Raw genomic sequence first — 20,136 nt, forward strand, 5'->3', positions numbered from 1 at the left:
TGAGAATTTGATCGGGGGTGTGTTTTAGTGTGTGTGTGTATATTTTATAAACTCAACACACTAGAACAATATGAAATACACACACACACACACACACACTAAAACACACCCCAAGCAAATTATCAACACACAGATCAATTTCAGAACACACACACTATTTGACTCCACTTTTCAACAAGCAAACGCACCCCCACAACAGGCAGCAAAGTTCGAGATGACGCCGAGATCTAGTAGGCTCTGAGGATGGTGTGAAGAAGCACCGAAACAGCTGTAAGCCACAGTTGCTTATGTAATTTAACACGAGTAAGTTTGCCAATCAACCAATCAATCAAAATATGTTTAATTTTGAAATAAAAAAATTTTCATTTAAATTTTGTTTTTCACCAATTTTATCTGTTTACAATTGAATAGCCGCGCAGAACTAGGTTGTAACCCTCATTTCTCATAAGTTGACTTTTTCGTGAATTATGATTGTTAATGATGTACTGTGTGTAATACTTGTTAAACTTGCTCTAAAAAATTAAAAGTATGTGTTTTTCCCCATCTTTTAAGAATTTCGTATTTGCTGGTTACAACCTTGTTCTGGGCGGCTATTCAATTGTTACGTTAAATGTGCGATACGGATATAAAATGAACACATTAGTGTCGGAATTACGAGATAATTTTACTCGCAATACAGTTATTAGAAATTATTATCAATTCGTAAATAGTAATTTAGTAATAATAATAATAATATTAATATTGAAAAATTAAGACGAAAATGTAGAAGGATTTGCACTGAAAGTGAATAAAAAGATCCAGAAAATGAATCAATCAATCTTCTTAACGTATCCAGCTGTTTGCTGACAACATAAAGTCCACTATAATCCACTGCAGCCTTTTCAGTATCCAGAAAATTAAGAACAGAAAATATATGCATACACATTTTTGGAATCAACAGTAGATAATTTCTATGCAGTAATCTGCAACACGAGTAAGAGTGGTGATGCAACAAATTATGTCACAGCACTATGGTGCAAAAACAGTGAACAACTTTCAACGTGACATCACGGTGAAACTTCCAGCAGCAATTGCACGAAGTTGTTGCCGGAAGTATTACGAGGTCACATTCATATATTCGTGCAGTAGGACACTGATTGTTCAAATATATAGACTACACTTCCGATATATTTTACAAAATATCTTAAAATGTTCAGATTTAGTTTGTTTTTAAACAGAGGATATTATAAAAAAAAATGTGTATAATATCTATTGAAAAATGTTTGTATATTTTAAGTACACCCTGTATACTACCAGGCAACAACTAAATTTCATCCAGTTGTATGCTCATTTTTGGCCATTCTTGTCCAATGTGTAATGCAATCATAGCTATTATTAACTGTAAGTTTCCGTACGTTATGGAATTGCCTCTGTTAATTGAAACATAACTCGACTTTCAAAAGAAAATCTTACCAAACACAGTATAACATTTTTCATATTTAAAAATGTCAACCGTAAATTCGTTGCAATAAAGATCAAAGAGTCAATGATCTCGTACTAATTGTTATTTGTATCAGACAATCAGTGTTCCACAACATACATCTAATATAAACAAAATAATGTAACAGGTGATGTAGAACACAGAAGTCTATGGAATGGGGATATAAATTGCTATAGAAAGTCTCTTTTAATTTAGCAGCAGTAGCAGTAGCTAAATCTAGCACAGCAAGGTGACACTTCTATAATTATTATTTCAAGCAACTAAAGTGGCTCAGGAGTGAATATCTTCAACATTTAAATTGCTAAACACAGCAATTATCATTGTCGGCATACTCAATGAAAATTTAAAATTTGACATAACATGGAGGCTAGTCATTCTGAAACACAAAATGGTAGCTGTACTAGACTACAAAGTAATGAAATGGGTCTACTAACTTGTTCTTGGGAAATACCATTACTTTCAAACCTGCAATACTGATTACATCTAACTTAGCCTAGTTCTAAGGGGATAAGAAAAATAAATAGTAAAAGATCGATTCAGATATTGAGAAATCATTTGTATGGGAGTGATAATGGAAATTTCAAGTTATCTTAACTGATGGCTGTTGTGGTTTAGATATCAATGCTAATCACTCCGTATTATTATTTTTCTCGCGGCATTCAAATCATTCTAACCTATCTGATAATATCCCCCCTTTCTTAACTGCATGAGCACAAACGCTACTTAGGTATAAATTTTTCTGACATTTTGCATATCTGATTCCCTAACCGTTTCTAATGTGTATCATTTTACCTTTTAGGTGTGTTTCCAAATTATATGTAATACGCTTTGTCAAATCTGGCAACCTTTTCATAAGGGAAGCTAAATTTATTTATTTATATTTATTATCTATATTCAGTTCAATTAAGTCAATAACGGATTATTCTCATCCTCATCGTCATAGACGTCATTATCGTCATCATCCTATAAGCATCCAACAAGGAAACCTCAGTGTGCAGAAACCAGCGGGCGTGACTGTCTCACGCAGATGACATATGAAGAGTTCGTGGGGAAAAACTATGAATATCACAGTTTTCTTAAGGTTGATGTCATTATCTAATCCAATGGATCACTACGAAATTTAATGTTGTTCTTATGAAAAATGGTAAAAAAGGAGAATTATCACCACGAATACAGTAATCCTTTCCTTTATTTTCTATAGAAACAGCACTACATCTTGCAGTTATAGACTCAATTAGATCATTATCTAATCCTTAACAGAAATGTGACATTCATAGTTTTTCCCGCGAACTCTTCATATGCTTCCGTTCACAGCATGCTCTCACACCTACTACAGGGGGGTAAGAGTGGTATAGCATGCGTGCCGCGAGGAGTTCGAGCTGAGTTTTGCTTGTAGGATACCTATAGTCGTCATCACTGTCTCTGTCCTTAGTCTTCATTGTTATCGTTCCAGTCATCATCATCATCCTAGTCATACTCATTGTTGTCATCATTATTATCATCATCTTAGTTCATGTTGTCGTAGTTATCATCCTCATCATCATCAGAAGCAGCACAACTATCACCACCACTATCTCTAGTATTTTCTATCATTATTTGTTTTGTAAATCTAATCTTTCGGGTAGAGCTTCCTGTAAAGCAGCTTTGAATAATTTCAAGGGAAAAATTGTTCCGGGGCCGGGTATCGATCCCGAGACCTCTGGTTGAATGTACCAGCGCTCTGCCAACTGAGCTACCCGGGAACTATACCCGTCACATTCAACCAGAGGTCCCGGGATTGATACCCGGCCCCGGAACAATTTTTCCCTTGAAATTATTATTTGTTTTGTCACAATGCATTATGACACCTGACCACATCTTTCATTTTGTCCTTAAGTTTAAATTCCATTAGAGCAGAACAGCCTTGTCCCGATTTCTTTACTAAATGATTCTCTCTTGAGCCATCTTTAGTAGTGCAATACACAAACAGATAACCATTAAGAGACAATTAACTGGCAGAAATGCTATTCACGTTCTTGTCACTAAACTATGTGAAAAGAAAATATTTTGAGTTTTTATGTAAAAAGATTTTTAAATTGGAGGCCATGCCTTCTTGAAGGAATGGTAGATTCTTCTAAACTAAAAGGAGTAATCAGAACCATGCCTTCTTTAAGGATACACGCATCTAAGTTATGAGCATCCACATATGCAATTAAGTTCAATGTAAACATTATAAAAACGAGTTTGCTTCTTTACATGCATAATTTACTTTTCCACTTTTGACATAAAACTAACGATGGTTTTAATTAATGTGTCTAACACATTTCAACTGAATTTGACACCATCTCACAATATTAATATTTAAATGTTTTACAGTGTATTGTAATATATTTAAATGAATATATTAATAACATCCTAAGTTTCAATATTTTCTCTTTGTACATTCGTTAGTATAAACAATTACAGAATTAATGTACCAAAAAAAAAAAATGCGGGAGTAAAATGTAATGTAATGTAATGTAATGATTAACAAGAAACATTCATATTACTTGCAGTGTAGGCTTTCACGGCCGGAGTCTATAGATGTAGATTCATTTTCCAGGCTGAGAGGCTGTGGTCCATTAGTTGGTTTTATACCAGATGTTTCGTCTGCAACTGCGGCAGACATCTTCAGTGGAGTGGTATCCAAGGTCGCAAGACTCTTCTCGGCATACCTGAGGCAACTGATCCTGTGTCTGGTTGTGCGGGCGTATTTATAGTGCAGCTCGCGGGCCGAGGCCTGTTGTCCCTGCGGTCCGCGCCGCTTTGTTCGCTGCTCCCGTTCTGGGTTCCGTCCTTTTGTTGTAGTGGCTTCTTATCTGTTCTGTTTAGGACCGGGTACCAACACTTGTTTAGCTTTACGCCTTCTTCCTTGCGATTAAAGTTGTTGTTTATGTTTATAAGAAGCCACTACAACAAAAGGACGGAACCCAGAACGGGAGCAGCGAACAAAGCGGCGTGGACCGCAGCGACAACAGGCCTCGGCCCGCGAGCCGCACTATAAATACGCCCGCACAACCAGACACAGGATCAGTTGCCTCAGGTACGCCGAGAAGAGTCTTGCGACCTCGGATACCACTCCACTGAAGATGTCTGCCGCAGTTGCAGACGAAACGTCTGGTATAAAACCAACTAATAGACCACGGCCTCTCAGCCCGGAAAATGAATCTACATTCATATTACTAAGTGACATTAATAATTGGATATATTATTTCTCTTTGTACGAATATTAAGAATCACCGACTTCCTGAAATACTTAGTTACACATGAAAGAATATGGTACCAGTAAGTGAAGGAAATTTTCCAAAATACGTAGGTACCTATAAAGTTTTGCAAATTTTTACATCATGATCACTACCGTTTTACATAATTTTACTACTATTTAACTAGTTTATGTACTGTATTATTAATAAATTATCGTAACACTGAAAAATGTTATATTTAAGATATTATGATATTATTCTGCATCTGTTGCGTAATGAAAATAGGATACATAATAATTTACACTGTGTCCTTAAACAGAAATCCCACATTTATAATATGTGCAAGATACTCTGTGACAAAGTAGCCTTCTATTAAATACTGTGACATGTAACTATATCTTACAAGTACATTCTAGTACATGAAAAAGTGTTATATCACAGACACAGATGGATTTTCCAAGCTCTGCTTAGCACAGTTTAAAATGTGTACAAAATCATTCTTTCATAAGAGATTACTGTTGTAAAAGGGCACAAATCAACAAAATAAAGAACCAATATGGAAATACGGTGGCAAAGTGAAGCACCGACAAATATTTTATATATTAGAGCTGCAATTTAACAACAAAATTTTCTTATGCATACTTGGAAAGTCCATTGAAACTGTCAAAGAAAATTACTTTTCTTCAAATAAATTAATATTAAGTTAATTGTGATAATGATAGAAATAATAATAGCTAAATAACAAGTTTTAGTGACATTGGTAAGAATGTAACAATAGAAAACTGATATAAAAAAATAAGCATAGGTTCTACACATCTTAGTGGGTAAAATCATAAGAGAATAGACGTTCATCAATTCTACCAACCTCAAACAATAACATGGTGCGGTCATATTCAAAGATGAAAATTAAATGCGACAAGAAAAAAGTGTTGTCGAAAAATTTTCCAGAAATTTCTGAAAATAGCTAAATGCATAAGCAGAAGAAATTTCAATATAATTATAGTTAATTTATTCTGATTGTAAAACATAATTATAACAAAAGCAATTGTGTATTGTGCTGCAAATAACATTCTGTTGCTGTTGAAGCTACTGTAAATCATAAACATGGCAAAAGCTTTTATTGTTTTAAAGTGAATATTGTTTTTTCTCGCTCTAAAACTAGTATATTTCTACTAAATCTAAAAATGTATTTACAGCTCTGTATTTGTAGAAGTTTCATTTTTCAAAACAAAATCAATGGTTCAATGAACTTGTAATTATATTTTTGTGCTTAAAGTGCTCTATGTCCTTTGTGGAAGCTCACAAATGGTGAGAAGATTTCTAAAATATAACTGACAAATGAAGCTCTGAAGTGAAATATTTAAGATATAACTGAAAAAGAAAAAGAATAAATAAATTAAAGGCGAATTGTACGTCACTGTTATTTATTACCTGGAGAACAAAAAATGTATTGATGGATGCAAATGGGTTTGACTATTTGAAGAATATTATGAAAGAATGAACTACTGTACTGTTAGGTATTTATGAGTTCTAATTGTGCTGGATTTTTTACTTTGTCAAATTCCTCCTTTTAAATCACAGCAATACACTGTTTTTATAGACTGTTTGATAGGTATTCCTTCATTTTATTGATGTCATTTGTGAGCAAAAAAACAGTATATTTCTGAAAACAAAATTACAGCAGATTACTTATATATCTCGAGTTACTTCAAATACTGCAATTTTGAGAATTATGGTTTAAAAGTAAATTTGATCGATGAATGTTTCTTCATCTAGTGATTTTTTAACAGATTTAAAATATCAACAGAAATATTTCAACTTTATCTCAGTTCTATTGAGACGAACAGGAAGAATATGATGTTTGTAAGATAAATTAGGTATAGGTTTCTCAATTATTAAGTTTTCTGGTCGTATATCGATGTCTGGTAAAGCATTATTACTCTCTATAGCTCTCCACCACTACATATTATACAAACACTGAAAATGGATACGTAGTGTGTAATGCTGACACTTAATACAAATAATTCTTTATTACAAGAAGTTACTTTAAATTTGCTTTCAGTTTAACTTAAATCTGAGAGAAAAAGTAATTATTATTACAACAGTGAACAGACACTATACAGAGTGACCCACGTAACTCTTTCATCTCCGATAGTGTATGAAATATTTCAGAAATACACAAACCTACAGTTAAAAGTTAAATTACATCGAAGGAGACATTTGTTACACGTAATTTTCAAGCTATTAGAGTCAACTCTCTTTTTTTAAATGGGAACCAGCAATGTTTTGTATTGCAAATGTTTAAACTGGGGATACGTGAACCACCTCAGAAAGTTTCATTAACTCCTACAAAAACGTATACCTTGAAAAACTTTCATTGCTCTCCTATATGTTGAATCTTGCAACATACAAACCATAGGCAAGCAGCTTTATTGCATTGCCACTATTGTTATGTATTTATTTATTGTTTTATTAGTGGCTCAAGTTACCCAGGAAATGGGTATACTTGGGCCACCCATTTAAAAATGCTATGTAGTGCAAGTTAAACTTCATATGAGATTACTTGAGTTAATAAAACCTTAAATGATAACATTTTATAGATTTGGGTACAGTATATATGTAGTTTATTATCTTTAGCTATATTCTATAATTCACTGAGATAATATGCACACATAATTTTCTTTTCTTTAATTCCAAAATTTGAATTAAAAAATTACAAAAATCACAGAAACGAAAACATCTAAACACCTGCTTTGGCTCAAATATCCCCGATGTCTCAAGTAACCCCACCTTACCCGGTACTTTACTGACTGTTTGAATGTCACTGGTAAGAGTAAACATAAACAATGTCTGACACATCCTTAACGTAACTGAAGATTGAACACGCCCATAGTACTGTACATTACCCAATATAATCCTTATTTCTTCAGTTCTGTACTGGACAATTGAACGATAAAACATCGGCGAGAAATCTGACTGCAGACCGGAGATTTTGTGTTTTGTTTTTTGAGAATATTGTTTTTTTTTTATTATACACTACTTCTATGTCTCACTTCACCAAGAGAAACATTTCCATAGTACTAAAATGTGCATTAGGGGAGAAGTGGGTACAGTAAGACAGGAGAACAGTGAAACATTTTTTATTAGATGGTAAATTTTGATGTTGAGATGTTGGTAATAGTGGAGTTGTATGTTGCATGAGTAAAGTGACAGTATTTTCATACTCCATTTCATTCTAGTTATAAAGGTGAGTGATGAAAAAATAATTCGTAATTTTTCACTCTAGAAGTAAAATTTTGGCTTGTGTTTAATGAAGGTTATATTAGATATACAAATCAGATATAAATATGAATGTTTTGTTACCTAATACTATGGCATTTGAGATTATGTTTGGCAAAGTTTCGTCTTTCTTGTTTTAATTTTGAAGTGATGGCGTCATTTTTAAATGAACTATGCGTAAAGGGAACAGTGAGACATGCCATTGAAGGGTACACTGAGACGTCTCACTGTTCCCATGTACCAATGATTTGCAAAAACAAACTTTAATTATATTACATTTACCAGTAACTAACATTAAAAATGAACATACTAGTAACCACTTTAGGAACTGTAGCTTAAAATAATGGATACATTACATTTTAATGGTTTCATAAATAAAAAATTATTCACAAAATTTAAGAAAATGTTAAAAAATAATAAAGAATTATATTTACTTATTTACTGGCTTTTAAGGAACCCGGAGGTTCATTGCCGCCCTCACATAAGCCCGCCATTGGTCTCTTTCCTGAGCAAGATTAATCCATTCTCTATCATCATATCCCACCTCCCTCAAATCCATTTTAATATTATCTTCCCATCTACGTCTCGGCCTCCCTAAAAGTCTTTTTCCCTCCGGCCTCCCAACTAACACTCTAAAGAATTACATTAAATTCTTATAATTATAAGCTTTGTTGTCACCAAAAATTAATTTAATTTTTTCGCAAAAGTTTGAAATGACATGGAAAATTCACTTTTCCAAATGTTCCAGATGTTTCAATGGTTTCGAAGACAGACATCAAAATGATTCTAAATAAGCCTACAGAACATGCCAAGATAAAGAGACAGAAAGCTTTTGTTTTCTTTTGAAATAAATGTAAATCATTTCAATGTCCGTTAATAGACACTGTGGTGTCTCACTGTACCCTCCTGATTGGGAACAGTGAGACATTTGCATTTTTTTGACAAACACGTATTGTATATTATGTCCTTTATCTATTAACATTTTTGTTTAAGTATTATTATACTCCATGTTTTAATGTCTATTTCTATTGCACTTGATTTTAAAAATACTTCAGTTATCACTTGCATACATAAGTATGTCTTAATACGAGGGGGATCCAGGAAATAACGACCGTTTTGTTGTAATAATTAAAAAAAATATATTTATTTGAAAAAAAAAAACAAAAGTCTGTTACATAACTGAAGCTTCCTTTACTTCTCTACATAATCACCACCTACATTTAAACATTTGTCGTATCTGTTCACTAGCTTTAGAATTCCCGTATTATACTCCTTTGCCGCCAGTTCATTAAGCCAGGTGTTCACTGTCTTCTTCAACTCTTCATCACTTCCAAAACGCGTACCACCCAGAAAGTCTTTCAGCTTAGTGAAAAGGTGAAAATCGCAAGGAGCAAGGTCTGGACTATAGGGTGGATGATCAAAGATTTCCCAACTGAATTGATCCAGCAATTCTCGAGTTGAAGCAGCAGTGTGCGGGCAGGCACAGATTTTGTGGTAGCCAAGATGTTGCGACACAATTTCACCAAGCAAAGAACGAGAAATGTCAGGAAAGGCAATATGCAATTCATCGAGTGATGTGCGCCTGTCTTGCAAGATTCTGTCGTTCACTTTAGTCTTGAGGTCTTCTGTGATGAGTGATGGGTGTCCGGGTCGAGTTTCATCGTGGACATTTGTTCGCCCATTGTTGAACATTTCGCACCATTTTCTCACATTTTTTTCATTCATTACAGTATCACCATACACTTCTTTCAATTGCCGGTAAATTTCTGCAGGTTTCAAATGTCGGGCATTCAAAAATCGAATCACACTCCTCACCTCACAGTCGGTGGGATTATCAATCACGTCGTTCATTTTGAAGTAACACAAAATGCACAATGGCGACTTGTTGCAACCAGTATTCACAACATTATGAGAACACATGTTAAGGAAGCCAGTTGACCTTCAAACAAGGAAGGGGAGTCAGCTGCACGGCGGGTATGTGCAAACGGTCGTTATTTCCTGGATCCCCCTTGTATTTGATGTCTCACTGTACCCACTACTTCCATATATTGTGATTGTGATTTAATTGACGCACAATCCTAACCAGAATCCTCCCGTTGTTCGATCCTTGTCAGACGCTGCTTATGTTTACTCTTACCGGTGACATTCAAACAGTCTGTAAAGTAGGCAGTTGTTACTAGACAGAGCTAATGCAACATTTGCAATACAAAACATTGTTGATTCCCATTTAAAAAAAGAAAATTGACTCTAATATCTTGAAAATTATTTCATGTACAAAAAACACATTACGTGTATCAGATGTCCCCTTCGATGTAATTTAACTTGTAATTGTTGGTTTGTGTATGTTTGAAATATTTCACACGCTATCAGAGGTGAAAGCGTTAAGTGGACCATTCTGTATAATAGAAGCCACAATTTAATAACTGTGGTCTACATATCTAGTGCACTAGAAGAGAGGTGGGAGTCATATTCCCATGCCAAACAAACGTCATAACAATTGGGAAGATTTGAAATGTCAATGTGCAACACACTATGGGAAATAAGTGGCTTGTTTCTAGTGCAGTGATCTGCATGCAAATCAGAAATCAGCCTAACGATGCTCCTCTGCATTTATATTCATCTTTTAATTTAATTATAATGCAAAAAGGAAAACCGTAGAAGGCATTACTTTTCACTCAGCTGTATTATTCATTTATATTAAAATCGTGCTGCTACAAGTACTGCGGAAAATATATCATAAGAAAGAGTTTCTAAGTTAACTTCGATATCATTCTTTAATTATGATTTATCTGCAATTTGAGCATCGTTAAGCGGACCTACATAAAGGTGTGGTGAAAGTTATAAGTAATTTAACCTGAGTGCGAGGCCGGTAGGAGGCAGAGTGGCCGGAGAGCCCGCTCGCCTGTACAGGGGAAAAACAAATATTCATATCTAGATATGTTAGTAGCATATACAGAATTCATACATCCATACCCAAAACATTGACATCTGTGTTTTTGGCTCCATTGCACACATTAAGAGGCTTTAATGTAACATTTCAGAATTCATAAAATTCGAATTATACAGGGTGTCAGATTAAGACGTTCATTTTTGTTTATGCAGCTCAAATATCAGCCCACATGTGTAGGAATTATTCAATGGTTTCACATTTGGAATCAGCAGTGTGTATTAGCATCCATGTCATTGTCTTCGTATGATAATTTCACATTCATCTTCAGTGGTATATAATGTATATACTCATGTCTATCAAGTAAGGCAATATATCTTGTTATGATTCCCTGTTATCGGGCTTTGTCAATCGATATCCTTCAAGATATACTGAAAGATGGTTGTTTAAAAAACGATTTGGCTTTCCTATTAGCAAATTTAAGATTTTTGTGTAACACCATAAAAAAATTCGAAACATCCAAAAACCTGTTGTCTGAAACAGGGAGGTGCGTGCCGTGGAAATTAAACTAGACTCGCTACCAGGTTCAGATGCACAATTACTAAGGGACAAATTCCAGAATGTGTTTGGGAAAAACAGTGGATATAAAAAAATGTGTAAAGTTGCTCAAGTATTGGAGGATGTGCCTGTAGGTGAAATTGACGGTGTAGGTGTTTGTGACATTCCTCTCTTTAAATATGCACGTCTGACGTCCTGTGATGTGGAAAGATCGTTTTCACAGTATACGTCATTGTTCAGAGATAATCGGCTTGCATTTGTGATGGAGAATTTGGAGATGACCTTTGTTGTTCATTGCAATTCTCGGCCAACTACTAGCATTCAAATGTGTTTGGTGAGTACCTAGTACATTTTTTTTCCAAGCTAAGTAAGGTATTTTTGTCATATTTAAAAAAATATATATATTTTATTTTAGCAAATATTTTCCTACTTTTTAGCACATAAAAAATAAATATATTAAAATTTTTTAGCACATAAAAATCCACTCCCTAGTAATCACTATACTCTAGAAGTTAGTGAATGACTAATGAAATGCAAACAAATATGTAAATATCGTGAACTATGAACTGCTATATAACAGCAGTTTACCTTACATTATTTCTAAAATTTGAATGTTACTTACTTAGCGTTTCAATTTTATGTTAGTAGGTGTTCTTACATTTATTGTTGGGTTAAAATGAAAAATTGACAAGAAGCAGCTCAAAATACTATTATGCCCACAAGAGACAATGAAGCCAAATACACTTCTGTATTAATAAGGATGTTGAAGGAATGTATCATAGTTAATATGCACCAAATTGTAATGTCAGTATTTGAATTGAATAGTCAATTGTTCAACTTGAAAGCTTCCCATTTCAAGGATGTTAGTACCATTTTTAAGTACGTTAACTGCTAAATCTTAGGAATATTATATCACTTCAAATAACGTTAATAAAATTGAACAATTACCTGCGAAGTTCCTCCTGACTTTGTGCTAATGCCTGAGCAACTCTTTCTAGCCTAAGTGACCTTGCAGTTAAAGGACTAGCTGCACCACTGCTATCACCTCCAGTTGTAACAGAATGAAGTTCTTCTTTCGAGAGTTCTGCTGACAGAGGTGCCAACTGAAGCTGTATGTGGAAACAAACAATTTTAATAGTTTTGCATGGCTTAATTTATTTTCTTTTATGTTTATCAACTGTTTCTACAACGGAGGTAGCCTATATATAAGAGTGCTACAGCTACAAGCTCTTTAGTTTACAGAATTATATCTACAGTGACATCTCTCATAAGATATTCTCCAACAATCATAATGATAAAGTCAAAAATGCATTCAATGCCAATATTTTCTCATTACAGTACGTATTATTCTGAATTTACAGTTCTCTTCATCCCTTTACTATTATCATAACTTAAGGGCAACTGGTAGAGTTCGCAGGGAAATTTTATGATTAATCACTGTTGAAGAGAAAGTTAGTTTTCTCTATAACTACATTACCTACGATAATTTTTTCACTGCCCACTGCTATCAAAGATTTATAGCTAGTATTTTAAAACGTTCAATTTCTTTCTTTCTTCTTTCTTTTTTTTTTTTTTTTTGTCATTTTCCGATAGTTTGATTTTTTACATTTCAGGTACGCTTTTCTAAAAAATTATTCAATATAAAAGTACACCATTTCCAAGGAAAAAAAATTCTAATATAAAAATTACAACAAACAATTTTTCTTAAATATGAATTAAAAACACAAATTATACCTTGAAGTACTCTAATGATTAACTGGCTATATCAAGATACTTATCAAAAACATTGCTATAAAAATTTATCAATCAATCTTCTTAATGTATCCAGCTGTTTGCTGACAACATGAAGTTCACTGTAGTCTATTCAGTTGTTTTTCACGAGAAATGAGGGGTATTTTGATCAGTGTTCATTATAGATGCCTGTTGCTAGTAGCCAGAGTTGGGATGTAGTCAATATATACTGCAGGGCTGTGTCTTCTGCAACTGGTACTGATGATTTTAATTTACTTCTTTTGTGGTTTATGGATGGACAGTATAGAAGAATGTGTTCCAGATCTTCATCATGATTATTACACCACAGACAAGTAGGATTATCATAAATGTGAAATCGGTGTAGGTACAATTGAGTGACAATGTGACCTGTTCTGATTCTTGTTAAAATGTTTGAACATGTCTAGGCAAGTTTTTGTACATTTCCAGGTCATTTGGTTTGTTTTGTACAAACTGTAAAATTGTTCCTTTGTCAGAAGAGAGCCAATTGTTGATCCATAGGTTTGTAAAATGAGACTTTACTGAAGCAAAAGCACTGGATAGAGATATCACTTGAAGAGGTGTTGGTTGCAAATATATGTTGCCTGTTTTGCAATATTATCGACTTTCTCGTTTCCAGGTACACCACAATGACTAGGTATCTATTGAAATGTAATTTCCTTTTGGAGTTCTTTTAATTTACTTAGTTGTTTCTGAATTGGAATAATTCTATGTGCATATAGGTTTGGTAAATAGTATTTAATTATATTAAATATAGCCCCCTTGATGTCTGTAAGTATGCAAATAGATTTTTCAGAAATTTGAGTACCAGTAACACACTGAAGAGCAGCATCAATAGCTAATAATTCAGTGTCAAGACTGGAGGAGGATGAACATGGTATGAAATAACTTTCTTGATATTTTGGAATATAATACCCTGCTCCTAATGTCCCATTATTAGGATTTAGAGATCCATCTATATAAATTTGAAGGTGATCCTTATATGTGTTGCAGAGTAGTTCCATGGTATCTAACTTAAGAATGTATGGAGTATCATTTTTGGAATGATTTCCTGGAATTTGTATGCTATGTTCTGGAATCACCCATTTCCATGGAAGAATTTCGTTCACAACTGGAGTTTTAGCAATGAGTGCGTCTGTGATATAGATTGGTATTTCTTCTTTTTTTATTTTATAGAAATTACTATAAAAATTTATGAAGTTCTGATATATAGTTTCAGAGAAAAGTGTACCTACATTGGATGCTGTATATTTTTTTGAAAAATTATTGTACAGATTAACACAATTGTACAACTAAAGGAATTAATATCAGCTAGAAATCTTTGATAACAGTGGACTCAGAAAACACCCCATAATGGGCAGTGAAAAAATTGTTATCCTAGGTCATGTAGTTCTAGAGAAAACTAACTTTCTTTTCAACAGTGATTAATCATAAAATTTCCCTGCGAACTCTACCAGGTGTCCTTAAGAATTCCAAGAATCAATAATGAGTATGAAGTTACTGAAGTCTCTATCTAGTCGTCTTCATATCTGACTTGTAAACATTAGCTTCCAAAGCAATGTCTGAACAATAAATGTTGAATATTATAATGGTTTTTTATTCCAAACCAAACAAATCAACGCATTACACGTTATTAAATATTAAACTTGCTACTTCCACTTGAGAATGTTCTAGGAGTACTTACTGTATGATATTTATTAAATTGAAGACATAAGAGAATACAGTGTACCTATAACATTCGAGATGCCATGAAATAAAACTGAAAGTGACAAGAGTTCATAATATGACTTTGGAATTAGTAAAATATCTGTTCCCACAGCAATTTTCAGAAATGTGTGAAAAGGACAACTCCAACGAAAATATATAATTTTAAAGATACGATGGGAAGGTATGATGTCATGAAAAAGAGAGGGACCAAAGTCTGATTTAAGTTTCTTTATGCTTGACCATGCCGAAATGTAGTAATTATACACCTGGTAGTAGTCCTTTAATGCACCTCATTAAAGTACACCTATTCATTATAATTCAGTTGTTTAGCCAATAAAAAATCACCTTTGTACTGATTGTACCATTATAAAACCGCAAGTATCGATTATTCTCGGATATGCAATCAAAAGACAATTAGCGAAAAGTCACGGAGGCTGGAAATCCAATACTGTCGCAGAAGGTTATGTTCTGTTACTATAATAATTAGCGTTAATTGTAAATAATATTCAAATAAATTCAATTTGTCATCTCGTTTTTCAATTCTAAATCAATTTCCAGGTTATATCAAGCCTAATGTTCATGTTATTCTCTAGATTATATCAAGGTCAATGCCATTCGTGTTTCGGAAAAAATCAATACTTTCGCGTCTGCGCACATCTCACAATTCAGGTCAGTTCCACTCCTCACTTACATAACCATAACATGAATACTTCTGAATAATTTCAAGTTAGAAATATGGTCGAGCATAAAAAGTCGTATGAAACTTGCCTATAATGGTAATTAAGATGCTCGTATGAAAATTATGAAACTCGCTTGTGCTCGTTTCATAAACAAACATACTCGCGTCTTAATTACTACCATTATAGGCTCGTTGCATAATGTACTATTATGGGTTAGATGGGTTAAGTGACATTAAGCCGAGGTATGTGACAAGGTTAGTGGTTAGTTGAGGGGATTATTTAAGTGACATGAGGCCAAGGAATTATGTGACATCATACCTTTCCATTGTATCTTTAAACTTACCCGAAAATGATATCGAATGGTAATCATCTTTCTCGGTCTTTAATTGATTTTTATAACCATATAGCTAAGATTATAATTATGTACAGGCCCAATAGTGTAACTATGAAAAAAGGAAAAAGTCCTTCAAATATAGAGAATGGTGACTATGGAAATTTTGTGCCTTCCATCACTGATTCATGCTTTTAAATACGAGGATATTATAAAGAAAGCTAACGAATTGAGTTGAAGTGAATCAAAGGAAGAACAACCGAGATTTAGGCGATAAAAATAACTCTTTATATTTTCACTTTTGAGATGACAGAAATACATATAAGCCATAGAAAAGCACTATCTGCTTTAATTCCTGAAGAGAACGTTTGATTCATTTTCTCAGAAAGATATGTGAGAAGTCTTAAAGATGAAGAAAGTAGCCTACGTACTTTTCAACTTATTAACACTGTCTATTGCATGTATTATTGAGCCAAAGAAGTTGTTAGATTGAGTGAATGTTTGTTTAAGAAATTGTGTATAGAGAAAGGGTAGCAGAGAGCATACATTAAAACTAATCAATTTCATTAATGAAATAAAGAAACAATTCAGAATGCTTAGAACAGGAATAGGATTCTGGAATTAGACTAGATCACTTCAAGCTTGCATTCTACCAGAATTTGAACAAAACAGTGAATGATGATGAAAGGAGACATCTGTGAAAGAAAGAGCAGAACACGAAAGAAATAGTATGAAAAACATTTAATCCAGTAACAATGTGCATGCCACAAATAAATAAGTAAATAAATGAATATAGACCGAACTTGTATGTTTAACGATCACTGCAAACTTTAATCAAATACCTTACTATAATAATACCGGACAGCTGTATAATAACAGCATTGACGTGAGTGCGAAATATCGCAGACTTGACATCTAGCGGAGCGGCGTGGAATTACGTCCGCAAATACAAATATTAGCATAACGGAAATCGGACTTTTGTTTAAAACGTGAGTTACTAATGTGGAATAATATACGAGACACTTAAGAAATGTTGAATAGTACCGTATTTAATGTAACATTATTTTATATGAAAGCTGCATATTATGAGAAATACTGCATGCTTCATATTATTTTCCGTAATTAATTGTTGCGTATGTTTTCTTTGCTTTAGTGGGACAAAATTAATTCTGACATTAAGAATGAATTTACAATAACGCTTTATATACCCATTGCTGACAACTGCGAAGATAAAAATGGTAGTAATCTGATGCTTGTAATAATTAGTAAAGCCATGTGGACAACAATAAAACTTAATTTGCTAAACCTTAAAATTTCCAATATATTTTAACTTCTATTCATTTATTAGGGCTAAATAAAAAAGCTAATTTTATTGTTCTATCAACACAGAGACAAAGGCATTAGGCCTAATAAAGAATTTTGTTGAGTCACGTTTTATGAACTCTCGGAAATCGAAAGTAAGATTTGGAGCAATTTGTAATACTGTAATTGTAGCGATTATAAACAGCACATTTACATCCTGACATTTTAACACAGCACCAATTAATAAAATTATTAATTAGCCCAGCAACAATATACATTGCAGTTGATTACTGCTTGTTTCGCGAGTATCTCCACACCGGCTGCCTAGGTAGCAGCACCAGCATCGTTCGCACGAAAAACTGCTAGCTGTCCAGTATTATTATAGTAAGGTATTTGCTTTAATGTTTGAATTGATGCGAGAGGTATAGAAATGTAAAAAGGCACATTTTACCAGTAACCTGGATAGTAAAACATAGGAAAATAAGAAGCAACCAAATCAAGTATATTAATTTACCAGAGAGTGCTTAATAACATGCTCTTACGTGGGATTGAAAGTTTATTTTTGAAGACAAATTTAATATTCATCCTGTGAAATGAATACTATCTAGGAAGAGCTGTTGGACTAAAAAGCAAGATGTGGAAGAAAAGATCAAAAGATTTAGAAAGGAGGTCGAATGAATACCATTTAAAAGTAAGACTGAAGAGAGAAAATATAAGAAGTATGGAGAAAGTACCGTATGTTAAGTAGAAAATTAAAGTTATATTTAGTGGTAACGTAATGGCAATGCAACAGAGAATGACAATATATAATATATTCTTTTTAATATTGGATACCAAATTAATAAAACACTTGTGAAAATGCGATGGATGGCGGAAAGAAAGAAAAGGAAAAAAGAAAGAAATAAAGAAACAGAATATGTTTGTGTGAACATTTTAAGGATGACGAAATATTTAATTTTTTACATGTTATCTATCGACATTCAGTGTCTTTGTTTTTCATAAAAGGATATGCAAAATCAAACTTTTATAAATATATTGAGCATTATCAGACTAGAGTATACCGGTACGAGAAATTGTAAATTGTAAATTTATTCCATTAATATGGTTATTTAGTAACAGATTAAAATTTAAAATGAAAATCATTACATATCAAAATGTGCCAAAAAAATCAATGAAAGCCGTATTTCACGAATTTCTTTTAAACATGAACATAATATTCTCAGTCTTTGTTCTTATTATTATTATTATTATTATCATCATCATCAAACTTTTATAAATATATTGAGAATTATCAGACTGGAGTACACCGGTACGAGAAATTGTAAATTGTAAATTTATTTCATTAATACGGTTATTTAGTAACAGATTAAAATTTAAAATGAAAATCATTACATATCAAAATGTGCCGAAAAAAATTAATGAAAGCCGTATTTCACCAATTTCTTTTAAACATGAACATAATAAATATATTGAGAATTATCAGACTAGAGTATACCGGTACGAGAAATTGTAAATTGTAAATTTATTCCATTAATACGGTTATTTAGTAACAGATTGTCCCATATCATGTATATGATCAGTGGCTGTAATAAATGATTATGATTATGATTAAAATTTAAAATGAAAATAATTACATATCAAAATGTGCCGAAAAAAATTAATGAAAGCCGTATTTCACCAATTTCTTTTAAACATGAACATAACATTCTCAATCTTTGTGCTTATTATTATTATTATTATTATTATTATTATTATTATTATTATTATTATTATTATTATTATTATCATCATCATCATCATCATCATCAAACTTTTATAAATATATTGAGAATTATCAGACTAGAATAGGATACCGGTACGAGAAATTGTAAATTTATTTCATTAATACGGTTATTTAGTAACAGATTAAAATTTAAAATGAAAATCATTACATATCAAAAAGTGCCGAAAAAAATTAATGAAAGCCGTATTTCACCAATTTCTTTTAAACATGAACATAATATTCTCAATCTTTGTGCTCATTAATTATTATTATTATTATTATTATTATTATTATTATTATTATTATTATTATTATTATTATTATTATTATTATTATTACTGCATTTACATTGTGTATGTGTGTATCTGAAATGGAACATCCAACATAATGAAGCATTTGAATTGGTACTTACACACAGTGGTGTCATTCACACAGTTCGCACTGGTTCGCCTAAATTGCTTGTTAAATTTGTCGCAGTTCATAGAATTGGTTGTTAAACGTTTTAAGTTTAAAAATTAGCTTTTTTACAGAAAGGAATAGCATTAATTTAACAAGAAATTAACGGAATTTTCTAGCCTTTTTTATATTGCAACAAACATAATGCAAAAATAAACAATACAGCTTGAAGCACTCATATTTATTATTATTTATTACATTACCGTAAATTGTTGTTTCCAATCCAAGTGTACAGGCAATAAGAACAGCATGACATGTCTGCTACCTTGAAATTCATCTCCGATTATTTTCTCAGTTGTCTACCTTTTCCCCTTCCAATACTAATACCGCATACACAAAAATAAAACATAGTAATCAAAAACCTAATTAAAAAAAAAAATAAATGGACTTTCACCTACAAAACACACTGGTAAGCAAATTAATGAGAGACTTCGTTTTTCTCTTTTAACACTTCTCCTACAATCTCTTATTCAATTTGAATTAAATATATATATTTTTTTCATTAAGAGCAGGAACAGGCAAAATTTCAAAATTACAGGCACCAACCCTTTTTTTTTTTTCAGGAGGTATCAAATTTAGCCACACATGAAATGCGAAAACATTCGAGCTAAGATAAAGATACATTTACTATTAAATATATAAAACAATATTATAATTAAGTGATAAAACAGATAAAACAAATTACATACTCGAACTTCTTCTG

The 20,136-nt window shown here is 32.6% G+C and overlaps 1 protein-coding gene across 1 annotated transcript in view; it reads right to left on the minus strand.

The window, feature by feature from the left end:
* Liprin-alpha (PTPRF interacting protein alpha) overlaps positions 1-20,136 on the minus strand; it is a 258,468-nt gene that overhangs the window by 33,986 nt on the left and 204,346 nt on the right. Inside the window, exons 17-18 of the mRNA XM_069838691.1 lie at positions 12,374-12,534; positions 10,835-10,882 (exon numbers count right to left, since the gene is read on the minus strand). Of these exons, the coding sequence (XP_069694792.1) occupies positions 10,835-10,882; positions 12,374-12,534 (209 nt within the window). The remainder of the gene's footprint in view (positions 1-10,834; positions 10,883-12,373; positions 12,535-20,136) is intronic.

The sequence above is a fragment of the Periplaneta americana genome, chromosome 11, assembly GCF_040183065.1.
Source record: "Periplaneta americana isolate PAMFEO1 chromosome 11, P.americana_PAMFEO1_priV1, whole genome shotgun sequence".
In the NCBI taxonomy this organism is placed as follows: domain Eukaryota; kingdom Metazoa; phylum Arthropoda; class Insecta; order Blattodea; family Blattidae; genus Periplaneta; species Periplaneta americana.